This window comes from Coffea eugenioides, chromosome 11 (assembly GCF_003713205.1).
Source record: "Coffea eugenioides isolate CCC68of chromosome 11, Ceug_1.0, whole genome shotgun sequence".
Lineage (NCBI taxonomy): Eukaryota > Viridiplantae > Streptophyta > Magnoliopsida > Gentianales > Rubiaceae > Coffea > Coffea eugenioides.
In genome coordinates, this window is record NC_040045.1 from 45,576,718 (window position 1) to 45,591,234 (window position 14,517).

The window sequence follows — 14,517 nt, forward strand, 5'->3', positions numbered from 1 at the left end:
ATTTATTTGGTTTAAGAAGGATAAGAAAAAACAATTGGTGTTTTGCTCTTATTGCTTTGCTTTCCCCGTGTGGTATGGTTTATTTTTTTCCTATCTTTTTTTCATCTTTCACCTGGTGAAAAACACTAAATTACCTTTTCTCTCTTGCTTATTTATATTGATTTATTAATATTTTTTAAAAAATTTTGAACTTTTCCCCTTTATCTGCACTGAATTTTATTCTTTTTTTCCCTTTAATTGCAAAACCAAAATTTTGATTTGAATTGAAGTTGCCTCTGTTGTAGGCCATTTGTGCATTGTTCTTGCAAGTCTGCATACGTTGCTACGAGGTTTGTCTAAAAAACTCAAGATCAAATTTAAGCTTTATGCTTTTGATTTGCACCTTTTTTTTTTTTATGTATTTAGAGTTTTGAAACTGTTGTGTTACTGATTAAATTAAAGGTCCTGTTGGAAAGTTTTAGCTTTTATTAACATTAATAACCATTAAGAAACATAAAATATGGTCTTCTTCCTAAACTCTGATGGTAAGTTTTGTATATCATATGTGCTTGAGTTCTTAGTTATTATCTTGGTATCTATACATGATACGTTTGGCTCGGGTTAAAACTGACTATGTGTATGCACTATTAGTCGCTATTGTGTTAGTTAATCATTAGTCAGACCTCTGTGCTATGCTTTGGAATGCGAAAAAGAAAGACAAGTCAAGGCTCAAATTCGATAGATGGTCTCTTTGATGGAGTTAGTCGGGGTCAAATGTTATTAAAAGAGATAAAGGGCTCATATATATCAGCACAGTGTATAGGAGCTAGGTAAGAACTTTTTTTACTTCTCAAGAACGTTGTGCTGCAAAATTCTGGCCCTTGTGCTACTGTGTCTTGATTCTTTTGCTAGCATCCTTTATAACTAATGCATGACAAAGATTTTCTTACAGGTTACATGACAAAGATTTTCTTACCATTTCTAAATTGAGTCATGGACAACCTACGGACAGCCTAGAACTTATACCTACATAAAGGTCCACGCCAAGCAGATAATTAGTGAAAACAATCAAAGAAAATCCTTTGATATTTATGATATCAAGATAACTTATTCTGACTCTGTAATGCATCGTAGTGCAATGTTTATGACATGAACAATACTCCCATGCATAATGGCTGAGTGAAATAAATGAGACTCTAGGACCTAATCTCAAAGATGGATTGTAATTTTTTTCTTGGCAGATTCTAAATAATTATACTGTCTTATGTGAAAGTTGAACAAATATTTTTGGCCTTATTAATCAATGGCCACATAACAATCACTGCTTTGCCTACACCTGTATTCACTATTTTCAGATCATGCTTACATTTTCGTCAACTTTTTGGCCAGATAAAGATGTATAAATTTCCTAAGAGTATGTCTATTACTATTTTTTTTTTAATGGATTAGTTTATACTTCTTTACTTCCATTCTTGTTTTTGATTGTCACATTTATGTATATACTTCTTTACTTTTTTTATTTTTAGCTTTTTTTTATCAGAGCTCCGTATCGTCTTATCATCTTTATTCATTACTCTTTTTTAAGTTTGTGAGCAAAAACGTGTACAAGTAGAATTAGGGAATAGTTTTCAAAAAACAAAATTTCTTTTATAGAGACAAAACCCCTGATTATGCAACGTATCACAGTGGATTTTGCACTCGCTTATTCGTATAACTTGACTCGAGCGCGTCAACTTAGTTACAGCCTTCTATAGGAACTTTGGTGCAAAGTTATTGCCTAATGCACATAGCATAAGATAAAATAACAAGTATAATTGTTATCATTATCCCTTTTTATTTCTCTTAACTAGGTATTTCTCTTGAAGTTTTCTCAACTTTACCATAATTGGAATTTTGTTAGAAAGAAATGTTAAATTTGCTTTTGATTTACAAAAACTGCTTGGAAAATGAAAGTTAGGGCTGCAGCTAGTAAGAAAGAAAGCAAAAGGTAGAAATCTGAAGCAATAAACATTTTCAGCTCCATGGTGAACTGCAATATGAAAGCCTCAGAAATGAGGAAATCTAATGAAGCAGTGTTTTATTAGGAATGTATAAGTTTATGATATCACACTTGGTACTGATATATGTAATATAAATTTTTCTCCCCCCGTTTTAAATAGGGCGGGGTATCGCGTTTCAATATATTAATATAAATAAATATAATATATTCTAAATCTGATATATAATAAATTTAGAATATTTGGCAATTAAACAATAATCTTTATCCCATTTCTATCTAAATTCCTAATTGATATTTGATACAAGCATGTTACGCATTCTATGAGTATTTTCAGATATTATCTAACAATCCAATTGAATTTTTTTAAATTTTCTTGGTATTTTATTTCAACACTTTTCTTGTTTCATTTTTCATTTTTTACTTTTTTTCTATGATACTTATGACATATTTTCTTGTTAAGTAACCATTGCTTCACTTAAACATAAAAATGTTCTTTGTTTATAACAAGAACCACAATGAAATCAGGATGCACCCTGCGAACACTTGGCATATACAAGCATGGAGAGCGGGGGTGGCAGGGGGAGGGGGGGGGTGGCTAGGGGGACAAAGGCTAGGCAGGGGAACGGGAGCAAAGGCTCGAAACTTATATAAAACTACACAATATGTGAAGAAAAACTACCTCAAAATTCGTTCTCCCTATCCAGTGATATGAGTACAGAACATGAGTCACTAAAAAAAAAAGTTGTGAAATTGTGTTTCTTTACTGTAATAAATCATGATATTAGTTAATTCTTTTTTAATTTGTTTTCAAATTTACTTTTTATACTATTTAACCATAAATAAAGGGGGAAAATCAAGCGACAGTCGTAAAAATTTTTACCTGAATAATCTGTAAAAACTTTCTAGCGACTTTTTGTACCTTTAATGATTTAAATGAAAAGTACTTTTTTTCCTTAGATTAAGTTTGGTCAAAAAAATATGTACCTAAATTTTGGTTTTATGTCTCTAGTAAACTTGATAATGGTAATTTGTTCTCAATCAAAATAAATATAGTAAGTATATCTGAAACTTAGTTTTTGGAGAGTAAGTTTATTCAAGTAATAGTAAGTTTTTATAGATTAGTTAAATATTGCTTAGAATAGTAAATTTGGTAATCATCAAAACTTAATAGTTTGTGGAAAATTTACTATTTTACTTGAAAGAAACTTACAATTGTACATATCATTTATAATGTTATATGTTTGAAGCATTTTATTTTATGAAATTTTTTTTTTTGCATATGACCTTATAAAATATGTAAGAATAATTTGTCATATTTTAAATTTTTAAATGGGAAAATAAACAACTAAGTTCCCAAAATATTTCACTTTTATTGTTTAAAAAATCTCAACTTTCTCAAATTAACTTTCATGATTAGATGTCAGATACTAAAAATGGTAAAGTATCCCTCATACGTATGTCAAGTATATTTCAGACTTTTAGTAAAAAAAATTTTTGTTGTTAAAATAACATTGTATCATAGTGTACTAATTATTTTAGGACCATTTTATACGTGAACTAAATGTAATTTAAATTCTACAATAGATTATATATGCATGTGATTTTCATTTATAATTATTGGATCCTATTCTTATGAACAATCTCCCAAGGAAAAAAAATCCAGAGCATACTGATTTTCTTATATTAATTGTTATACATTTTGTCATTTTTATTATTATATTATTTCTCATTTGTTTAGGCTTTTACTCTTATTATTTATTGTGTCTCAGATGTAAACTTATTAAAACTTTATCATCTTATTATATTCATAGGCGTAAAATTATAAAAATTTTGATATATAAACAAGTAATATTCTATATATAACTAGGAAGATTTGTTGTAACAGTTATCCAAACTTTCAAACTCTTCAAAAATTGAAAATGATTTAAAACTTATAATACAACAAAATTTTATTACATATTTACAAGAATATGTGAAAATTCAAACTATTTTTCATAGTATTTTAAAATATACAAATAATTTTTTTTAAATTATACCTATAATCATATATTATACAGGTATCTTATGAGTACTTACTAACTAAGGTGCTAAGAATTAATGATTAATAAAACATTTTATCGTTATTTCAAATAAATTTCCTGATACTAGTTTGAAATATGTTTTAAAATAAAATAGCACATGTGTCCCATAAATCAGTAAGTTTTGATTATTAATCAATTTACCATGTTATTAGTAAGAGTTACTATTTATGTATAAAAACTTACTATTACTTGAATTAAACTTACTCTCTAAAAAGTAAGTTTGGGATATAAAGTAGTAATTTATTTATTTAAAAAGTAAGTTTAATATTTATTCCAACTTACCTTTTGAAGTATAAAAGTTACTAATTTATTACTGTTAACTTATTATTTTAGATAGAAAACTTACTTTCTTATTTTTAAGTGTTATCCTAATTAGGTGGATAGACCTATCAAATAATTAAATGGTCGCTAAAAGCAAATAAAAAATAAATCGAAAAAGGTCATCTAAGTGTTATCCTATTTATGTCTTAAAAAGTAAATTGAAATAAAAATGAAAGTTACGTTTTTTAAAAAATATATTACTACTCTATATTCGAAACTTACTTTTTGGAGAGTAAGTTTAGTTCAAGTAATAGTAAGTTTTCACGGATTAAAAGTAAATCCTATTGATAGAATAGTAAATTTGGTTAACCATCAAGACTTACTAGTTTGTGGCATAAATTTACAATTTTACTTAAAGAAACTTATATGAAACAAGTATTAGGAAGTTTATTTAAAATAATGCTAAGATTTTTTAAGTAAAATGATTGAAACTTAATATTATAGTTAGTAATTGCTGGTAACGTAAATGTATAATATATGATTGTATGTATCATTCATCAAGGTTATGTGTTCTAATAAATTTATTTTCTAGGTCACAAGTATAACAGTTAAATTTGTACTAATGTGGCATAATCTTTGAAAACTATAATAAATTTACCCACATATTAAGTTTCGTGAGATTCAAATATATTTTGTATCATTTAAAGTATGGATTTATATGCACTTTTTTTTTTATGAAACTTACTTTTAATTGGCAAATAGTATGTAAATTATTATAAAATAGCATTTTATAATAATCATAATTTTTATAGGTGAATGGTATATAAATTGCTAAAATTGCCAATTTATAAATGATCAAATCTTACTACTTTATGGCATATATTAGTTTGGTCAACTACAAAATTATCGTAATTAAGTGTACGTTGGTTGTTGATTTGAAATTTGCACCCCTGTTACTATTTCGTTATTTCTACCACAGGTTTTTCTAATCAAAGTAAAACAAAGTCAAATATATTTTCCTTTTGTATGTAGTATTTATATTTAGTAAAAAATTAATAAACCATGATTACATTTCAATGCTTCTAATGGAATTAGTAACATTTTCTAAATAAATTGGAATAATTTGTAAAATATGTTATTTTTTTACCAATATAATTAGGGGTGGCAACCGGGTCCAAATCGGAGTGGCGGGTCGAGTTGAGACCCAGGTATAATAGAAAACTGTCTGACGCGAACTTGACCCGCCAACCCGAAACGGGTCAGGATATCTGACCCGAATCTGAAAATTTCAGGTTGTCGGGTTGGCGGGACGACCCGAATGACCCAAAACGTAATTTTAATTTATTAATTTACCACTGTAATTTCTAATTCGCACAAGACTAATTACATAATCAAGTAATAAAAATTAAATAAATAATCCCAAACCTAATCTAAAATAAATTAAAAACACCGTAAAAGTGTTTTATTCCGAACCAAATACAAAATAAATAAAAGCAATATAAAAGTAAAAAATAATATAATACATTATTTGTCCAAATATAATAATTTCAACTTCAAATAAGTTAAATAAATTCATTTAGGGTTAAGTGATGAATGCCTTTGAAAAAAAAAGAATAACTTAGTTTAGTTAGGTAAAATAATTTTTAATTCATAAACAGGTGATCGGGTCGTATCGGGTCACCCACGGTTTGACCCGAATTCGACCCATTTTCTTTTCGGGTTTGTCGGATTCGACTCGATTCTGACCCGAACCCACGAAACCTCAATCCGAATCAATTAATTTCGTGTTAGGTTCATATTGTATTTTCAGGTCGTATCGAAAATTACCACCCCTAAATATAATCAAAAGAAATTTGCACTACTAAAAAGCAAGTGGAAGAAAGGATGATGGCATAAGTATAAATGTGAGCAACTATATACATATCACACCATAAGTTTAGGTTTGATTTGTTCAAAACATAGGTAATTTATTCGTTAGTAGATATAAAATGCATATTAATTTTCTACAAATGGAAAGTACAATTTCATATATACTAACCATTAACAGAATATGTAGTTCGAACACGATCAATTGAACGCATATTTCGTTTGTTAAGCTATCATTTATTTTGTTACTTAGGTTGAATATTTACATTTGAATAGAGTATTGATATCGGAACTTCAATTATTCTTAACGAACTTCAATTAAGACAATTTTAAGGACAACAATTGCTAAAATATAGATTTCTTAAATTTTTTTGAAAAATGACAAAAAAATTACACTTTATTGTGAAAATATCAAATTATTAATTCAATTCAAATTAATTTTATAATAAAAAATATTATTCCTCAAACTGGTTGCTTAATCCGTATCTATGCCCGTACTAGTGTCGAATGAATAACTAAAATTTGAAATTGCAACAAAAAATATTTTTTACAAGAAAGGTGAAAATAAGTAGAACTTTTGCTAACTTTAACCCAAAATTTTAAAAAAAAAGGATAGGCCTTTTTGTAGTTTTGAATTCAAAAGTGTTGTGGTTGTGATAGAATTCTTTATTAAATTTTGAAACAGTTAAGAATTCAAGAGATAAGAACAAAGGTGACTTTTATTAGCTATTAATTTTAGTTAGAGTAGGAAAGGTCGATGCACTAGTAACGCTTGGATTTCTTTATGCCAAAGAATTCATAGTACCTAAAGCTGGTAGCCTTTTTACGGATTCATTGAAGGTATTTATGAGACCCCCACAATTATTGTTTCCTCGGTTACGATAAATGGACAAAGAAAGTCGAAACTAGTTTGTCCCATTATTCCTAATGGCAGATTGTCATTAAATAGAAAGGTGGATTACTTGTTTATTCGTAGAGGACGTGGGAAGATACTATTTGTTTGGACTTCTGCTAATCGGTTACTGAGGAAATCACAGCACTTAACTTCACAAAGGCCGATGCTCTCTCATAAAAGTGCCGTCAGTCTATATAGGAAAGCAACACACTTTATTTTTGGTCGCACCGAAACGAATGGATAAAAAGGAACTTCTAATGCTCGCAGAAATAAATAAGAGTATGTGCTCCTACGACAGAATGGATGTTACACCGCTATTAATGTGGTAAGGGCAAATCCCTTTAGTACTTTACAGCAAAATGTAGCATGTAGTAAGTAGCTGCTTATATAAAACCACTGAGGTTTTTCATGGTTAAGCATTAGAACAACTACTGCATAATAGTCCCTGACTAAGCTGAACAAAATGTGAGAGGGTCACAACTACAAGAGTAGTAGCGCAATCAGAAAACACCTATAAGGCTATAACAACTAAGACCAAAAGCGAGACTGTGTCCGATGCACCCCATGTTTAACTAGAACCATCCATATGGAATTCCATGATTAATGCTAATCTTCCCTGCTTCCTTTCACTTATTCCATCCCGTTGAGATATCCAGTCCTGAAAAAGAACATGACTTTCAGTTTTAGCATATTTGGAAGCGGAAATAACCAAATGATGACAATAATAACAGTAAAACGTATGCGTGCTTCAAGTCCCTAAGCTTTAGCAGCAGAACAAGCCATGCGAGGAACATTTCTATAGTAAACCACCTGTACCAATTTTGAGAATATAAGTATAAAAAACCAGAATAAGGCTGAAAGCCACAACAACAACTCAGAGAAACCAAACCACCCTTCTCCAATCATCAAGACAATATTAAATTTATCTAATAATATTCTCAAATATCTAAGAATGATATGAGATTTAATAAGTAATAAAATAAAAAACAAAGCATATGGCCGCCATACAAAAGCAGAACCCCAAGAATCCTAGAGAGTCCAAACCTTCTGTGCCCAGTAAACCAACAATACTAGCTTTAGGAGTAAGAACAAACAGTTTGAAGTAGATGATCAATATTATCAACAAAAGAGAAATGAATACTTTTACCTAGATATCTTGCAACACTGTTTCCTATTTTGTTTCAGTTTCCCTTGAACCAAGAAGAAGGGGGAGATTCAATCCCATGTAATATAATACGGTTCCGATGTCCAAAATTTTCCCAAAACTCTTCTGACCATTAGCTGTCCTGCCGCCAAACCTGTTGATCAAGGGACCATTTCAAAAAGAAAAAGGGCGGACAGGGGACCCCTGAGTTAGCTTCAGCTGAGGAATTACACTTTGTCCCAATTTCATAATCTTCCTTTCTTGAATTTAAAGGGGCTTGGGTTCCCTTGGGGAGGATCGTATAGCCTGCACTGTCAAGTCCTTTTTTCCTTCTCTGCTCTTTTCCTTTATTAAAGTAACAACTCTAGCAATCACATTCTTGTCTATTAAGGCATTTAGTTAAATCTGATTATATTGGAATATTCCTTGCCCAAAAAAAAAAAAAACTTTTTCTTCATAGAAGCGCTCTTTTAGTCTCTGAATCATTCCATCAAGCACAGAGCAACAAGCAGCAGGTAATTGGAAACTGAAGACAGAGATTCACAGGTCTGTATTTAATTTTCTTGATCTTTCTTTATTATTTCACTTTCATGTCAGCTAAAATCGTTCAACTAAACTGTTGTATGCGGGCCCTTTTGCAGGAGTTTAGAGTATTGTAGTATATTTTGTGTAGCAAAATTATGCGGTTAATTGTTGAATAGAATTTTCAAAACAAGAATAAATCATCACTAATACAAAAGGGATCTTTTCAACATGCATGAAATACATAAATTTTGGTCAGAAATAATTGTATGTAAAATCTGACCGCCAAAGCTGTAACTCCAATTGCAGGAAGTTACGATTAAAATGAAATTTACTGCCTTTTAGCCCTGTAGCCGAGAATGCTGTTATATTGGAGGATAATTTGGCTCAAAAAAAAAAAATCAAAGATCCTACTTATGAGCATCAGTAAAGATTTGAAAAAGGATATTTAATTGGAACTTTTCTGTTTTGACTATCTGAAAGCTTTTATTGGAGGGAGAGTGGTCTGGATTAGTTTATTGGATTACTAATGCTGGAAAAGATAGCCATTAATCATGTAACCTTTCTTTAATCTTAAATTAATGCATTATTAAAACATAGGCAATAGTGGTCATTTGAAACAAGAATTAGTTTAGTTTTTGTTGTGGTACTTATTCGTATCTCCTGCACCACTTTCCCTAGAGCCTTGAAGTCACTTGCTTTAGCTATGCTAACAATTATATCCGGAATCCATGAGCTAGTGGAAAAGTATTCATTGCATTGCTTTGTCATCAGTAGTTTTATCTTTGACATTATAATCTTCCTCTGTTTAAGAAGTTGATTAGGGACATGAACCATGACTTTTATAAGGAACTGGGGAATATCTATACCAGATCGATGGATAACCAAAAGGTGCATGTGCAGATAAATAAAGGGGGGAAATAAAAACTTGGCATTTGATTTTTGTTCATGTACACACACTCATGAGCTAATAGGCATGTACTTTATGTTAATGTGCACATAAATGTTAGCATGTTACAAAGTATTTGGTGGACAAATAACTTTCATCAATTGGTCAGGCACTTGATCTGATGGTGATAATATTATTGTTTCATTCCTGAGCAGATTTCAAATTCATGCTATAGTATTACAATTACTTTCTTTCTTTCTTTCTAAAATGAGTAATCATTTATACCATCAAACAGGGGTCTTGCAGCGGCAATGGACCAGAATAGTGTGGAACTGCAGGCAGAAAAAATTCTTACACTTCTCAGTCCTTTCGCACCGAGTAGCAATCATAACACAAAAAAAATGCCTTCGCACCGAGTAGCAATCATAACACAGAAATTTCTCTTTGACATTTCACCAAACATCTTATATGCATTCACAAATTAATCACATTTAACTTAAACGCCTAGTCTCAAGTCCTTTCCTAGATGTTTCATATGGCTATTAACCATATTTTACCCGTAGACAATCAAAACTACAACCATTTCCTAGATGTTTCAGTGGACATTTTCAGCCCCAAAATTGCAATAAAATCTTCAAATACTCAGCCTTGATTTCGTAAGAAAATCTTGACAAACAAAACAAATGAAATATAAATAAATTACAGCAATATAATCAAACGATTTCAAGTGGACATGATGGACTAACCTCGGCACTGCTCTCTTTGATTGGCTACCACCGTCGCTAACCCTTTTATTGTATCCGCATATGGCAGCACCCAAAAACAACCGATCGATGAGAAAGGATAGAGGGAAAGTGGGAACTGAAGATGAAAATTTGGAAGTGAGAAAATTTATGCAATTGAAACCAAGAGAAAGTGTGGACTAAAGTGGAATCCTTTGCCTGGGAATTCAATTGTATCGTTGGAACTAAGAACTAAGTAATAAGAAGGCAGATGACTTTAAAGAGATGATACCCGGAAGTGTTTCAGAACCCAAAATCGTTTTCAGAAACCGGTAACTTTTTTACTTAAATATGAACATTTTTTACTTTTAGTATTAGTAAGTTTGATTCAACCATAAGTAAATTTTGTCAAATAATAAGTAAATTAAATTACTCAAAGTGTAAATTTCTATTTTGACTAAAACTTATCTTTCAGGCATAAACTTACTAGTTTTAATTAAAAACTTACTAAAGTTAATATTAATTATTTTAATATAATATTTAAAAAGTCACTAAAAAATTGGATCTGTCACTAAAGGTAATAGAAACCTGTAATAGCAGGTTTCCTTAATATCGTTACCATAACTATAGGCACTGTAGCATTGTCCAATAAAGGGATAGGGAGACTTTTGGTGTAAATAAAAACCTGTCATCTTATGATCTTCCTAAATTATCCTTTAAGTATGACTATCCACTATTCTATCTACTTCTGCCTCTCTTAACTACTGTCATATTTATCTCTGTCTTTCTTACTTGCTATCATATGTACTTTTACTTCTTTTTTTTATAACTACCCACTGCCAAATAATAGTCTATTTGTACATTTTATTTATGTAAATTTCAAATTTCCGTATGTATTATAAAAATATAAAACCAAATCTCATAAAAAATAATTTCAACAAATATTTTTAAAAATTTTTAGATATTTATTTATTATTGCACACGTATCGAGTGTGCCTTAAACACTAATTAATATTAATTAGAAAGAATGTATAAATGTAATGAATGATAATAATTGTTAGTGTTCCATGGTAGATTATGTGAAATTTAGATGTACAAAAAATTTAGATGAGTTAACAAGTGCCCAATTAAAAAAAATCCCTAATATTTAAAAAATATAAAATTAAATAAAGAAAGCTTATAAATGTAAGGTAGGATAATTATTATTAGTGTATGCACTTAGATAATAGGTTACATATGATTTGCATGTCTTTATAAAGCATCCAATAGATACTCATTATAAAAATCCAATTAAAATTAACCCTAGATCCCACTCCATTCAAACCAACCAATTCAGAGTGGACCCAGAATCGATTTACACCTAGACAACATGCGATCCTCCGAAGATCCAGTGAGGTTTAGTTGTTTTGATAATGTACCAGCACAATCACGAGTTGCAACGGGGTACCATAATTAATACTATGGGCAAAACACCAATTTACCCCTGAACTATTTTGTTATAGTTAAAATAGTCCATAAATATTATTGGGAGCTAATTTAGTCCCTCGACTATTTTGATAAAGCCAAAATAGTCTTGAATTTTATTATGAGTTAATTTAGTCTCTCAACTATGTTACTTAGACTGAAATAGTCCGTCAACTATATTTATGTGGTTCGTTTGATCCTTATTTGGTTGATCAACCTAATTTATCAATGTTATGAATTGACTATCAGGAGTGAAATAGGAAATCCCATCATTGCCCTTATAAAAAAACAGAATAAAAAATATTTATCGAGAAATTGACAACGAAATTGAGTAATATAGAGAAAAAAAATGGAGCTTCTTATGAAGAAAAATGGAGTCAATGCCCAAAAAAAAAGAAGAAGAAAATCATATAGATCCAACTCAATCCATTAAATGGAGGGAAGAGAAAATAACGTAGCAGGAATATGCAAAAAGCTGGAATAAAGATTTGCTAACATTAATGATTACTCTTTTAAGAAATAAAGATAAAAGAAATTCGATTTTTTTTCTTTCCATGTGGTTAATTTTATTGGCAATTTCTTGACAAATATCTGTACCTACGTTTTTATAAGGGCTATGGCTGGATTTTTTCTATTTTGGCTTTGTTTGTTGGTGCAGAAAATTAATAAATTGGATGAATCGGTCAAATAAGGACTAAATTGGCCATGTAAATATAGTTGAGGGACTATTTCGAATACTAAAACTCTAAAAGGGCAAAGGACCTAGGATGTCACAAATAATTGCTGGCATACGGTTTCTTGCCAAGTACTCGCTCACTTTTTAATGGGCTGGAGAGAAAGGACTAATTATCATCAGAAAACATTACAACATAGGAGAATATGACTGAATGGTGAAATGAAATCCTAGGAGCATTGTAACAAGCCCAACATTTCAAACACTAGGAACTAGAAAAAACATCAAAATTTCAAATGAACCAACAATGCAAATAAATTAACGAGGGGGACAAAGTCAGCATAAAATCACATTGCGATCGCTAATGAGTATCAAGAAGAACACTCTTTAAGACCTTAATATACTCGCTAGCTGGTTGCTCTGTTTGTTCGGAAAGACGGTTAAATCCTATGGCTTGAGTTGAGTTGGACGAGCTTTTCTATCAAATCGGCTGCGTCCTCGATAGTTGTAATGTTTTCAGAATTTTCATCCTCCACATTTATTCCAAATTCCTCTTCCAAACCCATGACGATTTCCACCTGAATCCAACCACCGTTGATTACATCAGAACGTCTCGAGTTAAAAATAGAGTCGCACCGGAAGAGTGCAGGATGATGATCACATGATCATCAACTAGCGAGCAAAAAAAACTCAAATCACGAAGGACACAGATGAGCTGCCTGCATGTATGCACATATATACCGTGTCAAGAGAATCAGCCCCGAGAGAAGCAAAAGTAGAATCTGGAGTAAGCTCAGTTTCAGCAGGCAAGGCCAATTGCTTCCTTACAATGTCACAGACTTTCTGCACTGTATCTGGCTTGGCCTGACAAAATTCCACAAGCAGTAGCCTTGATTAGCAGCACGTGCAAAGTCTTTAATTATAAGCAGACAAAAAAAAATGCACGCACCAAATCTCCAAATTAGTAGTAATACCATGCAAGAGACTTGAAATCGAGAGGTTCTGAGAGATGGGAAGGTAATGTTCTTAGTGCAGGCAGCGCCAATCATCCTGACAGATGCCGCCTGTCTGCTTATCTGTGCAAAATGCTAGAACCATTCAGATCAAGATTTGTGGGTCAAAATTTCGTGCATCAGATTCTGTGCGCTAGCTAGCTTAAATCTGCATCAGGCACCACCAGTGTATAGAAAGAACCGTATGCACTTTACGTAACCACTACACTAATTTAGTATTTTGATGACCAAAGCTCACAGCTGCAAAACCCCCCAACACTGATTCATTCAGCTAAGGCCATAGAGAAAGATCCCACAGCATATAGTATACATTTTTGTACTACTCATCAACAAGAATGACATATTTCACACTGAAACTTTATAGGAAAGCAAGAATCTTTTTTTTTTTTTATTTGTTGGTACATTTTGAAATTTACCTGGTCCATCCGACCGAGAGGCGGAGAAGTGGTTAAAGGCCTGAAATTGAGCGAGGTTGCAGAGACGGTGGCCATCTTGGAAGCTGAAAGCCGCAGTGGACAGGAGAAAGAGAGAGAGAGAGAGAGCTGCCAAATAGGAATGGTTAACGGATAAGGAAGCAGGGAAACTGGCAGCCCAACCGCTCGTAGCTTTGCCTACGTCCATCCATCTCAATCCACCCACCCACCCGATAGGATTTCGACACCTGTCCACTCACAAAATCTTTTCCAATGCAATGCAATATATTCTCTTGTAATCCTACTTGTAATCTTGTAATGCAATGCTGTAGTAGTAGTAGTAGTATTTGTAATTGGTGGTTCAAAGTATATATATATATTTGTGATTCAAAGTAGTGCGTTCTGCTTCTTCAGGAAAACAAGAAGTTGGCCACGAGTACTTGTAAGCAGAGCAATTGAAGTGGAAATTTTTCTCGCGTACCCATTTACATGCAAGAAGCTGCTTTATACTGTTTATAGTTTATAACCGCCCCGGCCGGGAGGGACTTATCTAGGCCTGCTTTATGCTAAGCCGCTAGGCCTGCTTCACCAGGGCG

The 14,517-nt window shown here is 31.6% G+C and overlaps 1 protein-coding gene and 1 long non-coding RNA gene across 5 annotated transcripts; both read right to left on the reverse strand.

The window, feature by feature from the left end:
* Positions 1 to 7,380: 7,380 nt before the first annotated feature.
* On the reverse strand, positions 7,381 to 10,578 carry LOC113754412. 2 transcript variants are annotated; one of them, XR_003465191.1, is made up of 4 exons: positions 10,383 to 10,578; positions 9,922 to 9,968; positions 8,229 to 8,379; positions 7,381 to 7,739 (listed from the first exon to the last, which is right to left on the reverse strand). It is a non-coding gene; the product is annotated as an uncharacterized LOC113754412 (long non-coding RNA). The 2 variants fall into 2 exon arrangements; XR_003465192.1 differs by lacking the exon at positions 9,922 to 9,968.
* Positions 10,579 to 12,639: 2,061 nt separating this feature from the next.
* Positions 12,640 to 14,092, reverse strand: LOC113753292 (acyl carrier protein 1, chloroplastic). 3 transcript variants are annotated; one of them, XM_027297404.1, is made up of 4 exons: positions 13,925 to 14,091; positions 13,470 to 13,583; positions 13,237 to 13,359; positions 12,640 to 13,073 (listed from the first exon to the last, which is right to left on the reverse strand). In XM_027297404.1, the coding sequence occupies exons 1-4, from the start codon at positions 13,997 to 13,999 to the stop codon at positions 12,936 to 12,938; spliced, it is 450 nt and encodes a 149-aa protein (XP_027153205.1). In that variant the 5' UTR covers positions 14,000 to 14,091; the 3' UTR covers positions 12,640 to 12,935. The 3 variants fall into 3 exon arrangements, with proteins under 3 accessions (XP_027153205.1, XP_027153206.1, XP_027153207.1); XM_027297405.1 differs by having other exon boundaries at positions 13,470 to 13,571; positions 13,925 to 14,087; XM_027297406.1 differs by lacking the exon at positions 13,470 to 13,583 and having other exon boundaries at positions 13,925 to 14,092.
* Positions 14,093 to 14,517: the final 425 nt, after the last annotated feature.

Bases quoted from the DNA above. Each gene is read 5' to 3' on its own strand.
- LOC113753292 (XM_027297404.1), bottom strand. From the start codon at position 13,999: ATGGCCACCGTCTCTGCAACCTCGCTCAATTTCAGGCCTTTAACCACT. The intron at 13,584-13,924 runs GTAAATTTCAAA...GAATGGTTCTAG, and splicing joins CTCTCGGTCGGATGGACCAG to CATTTTGCACAGATAAGCAG. The intron at 13,360-13,469 runs GTATTACTACTA...GAATTTTGTCAG, and splicing joins GATTTCAAGTCTCTTGCATG to GCCAAGCCAGATACAGTGCA.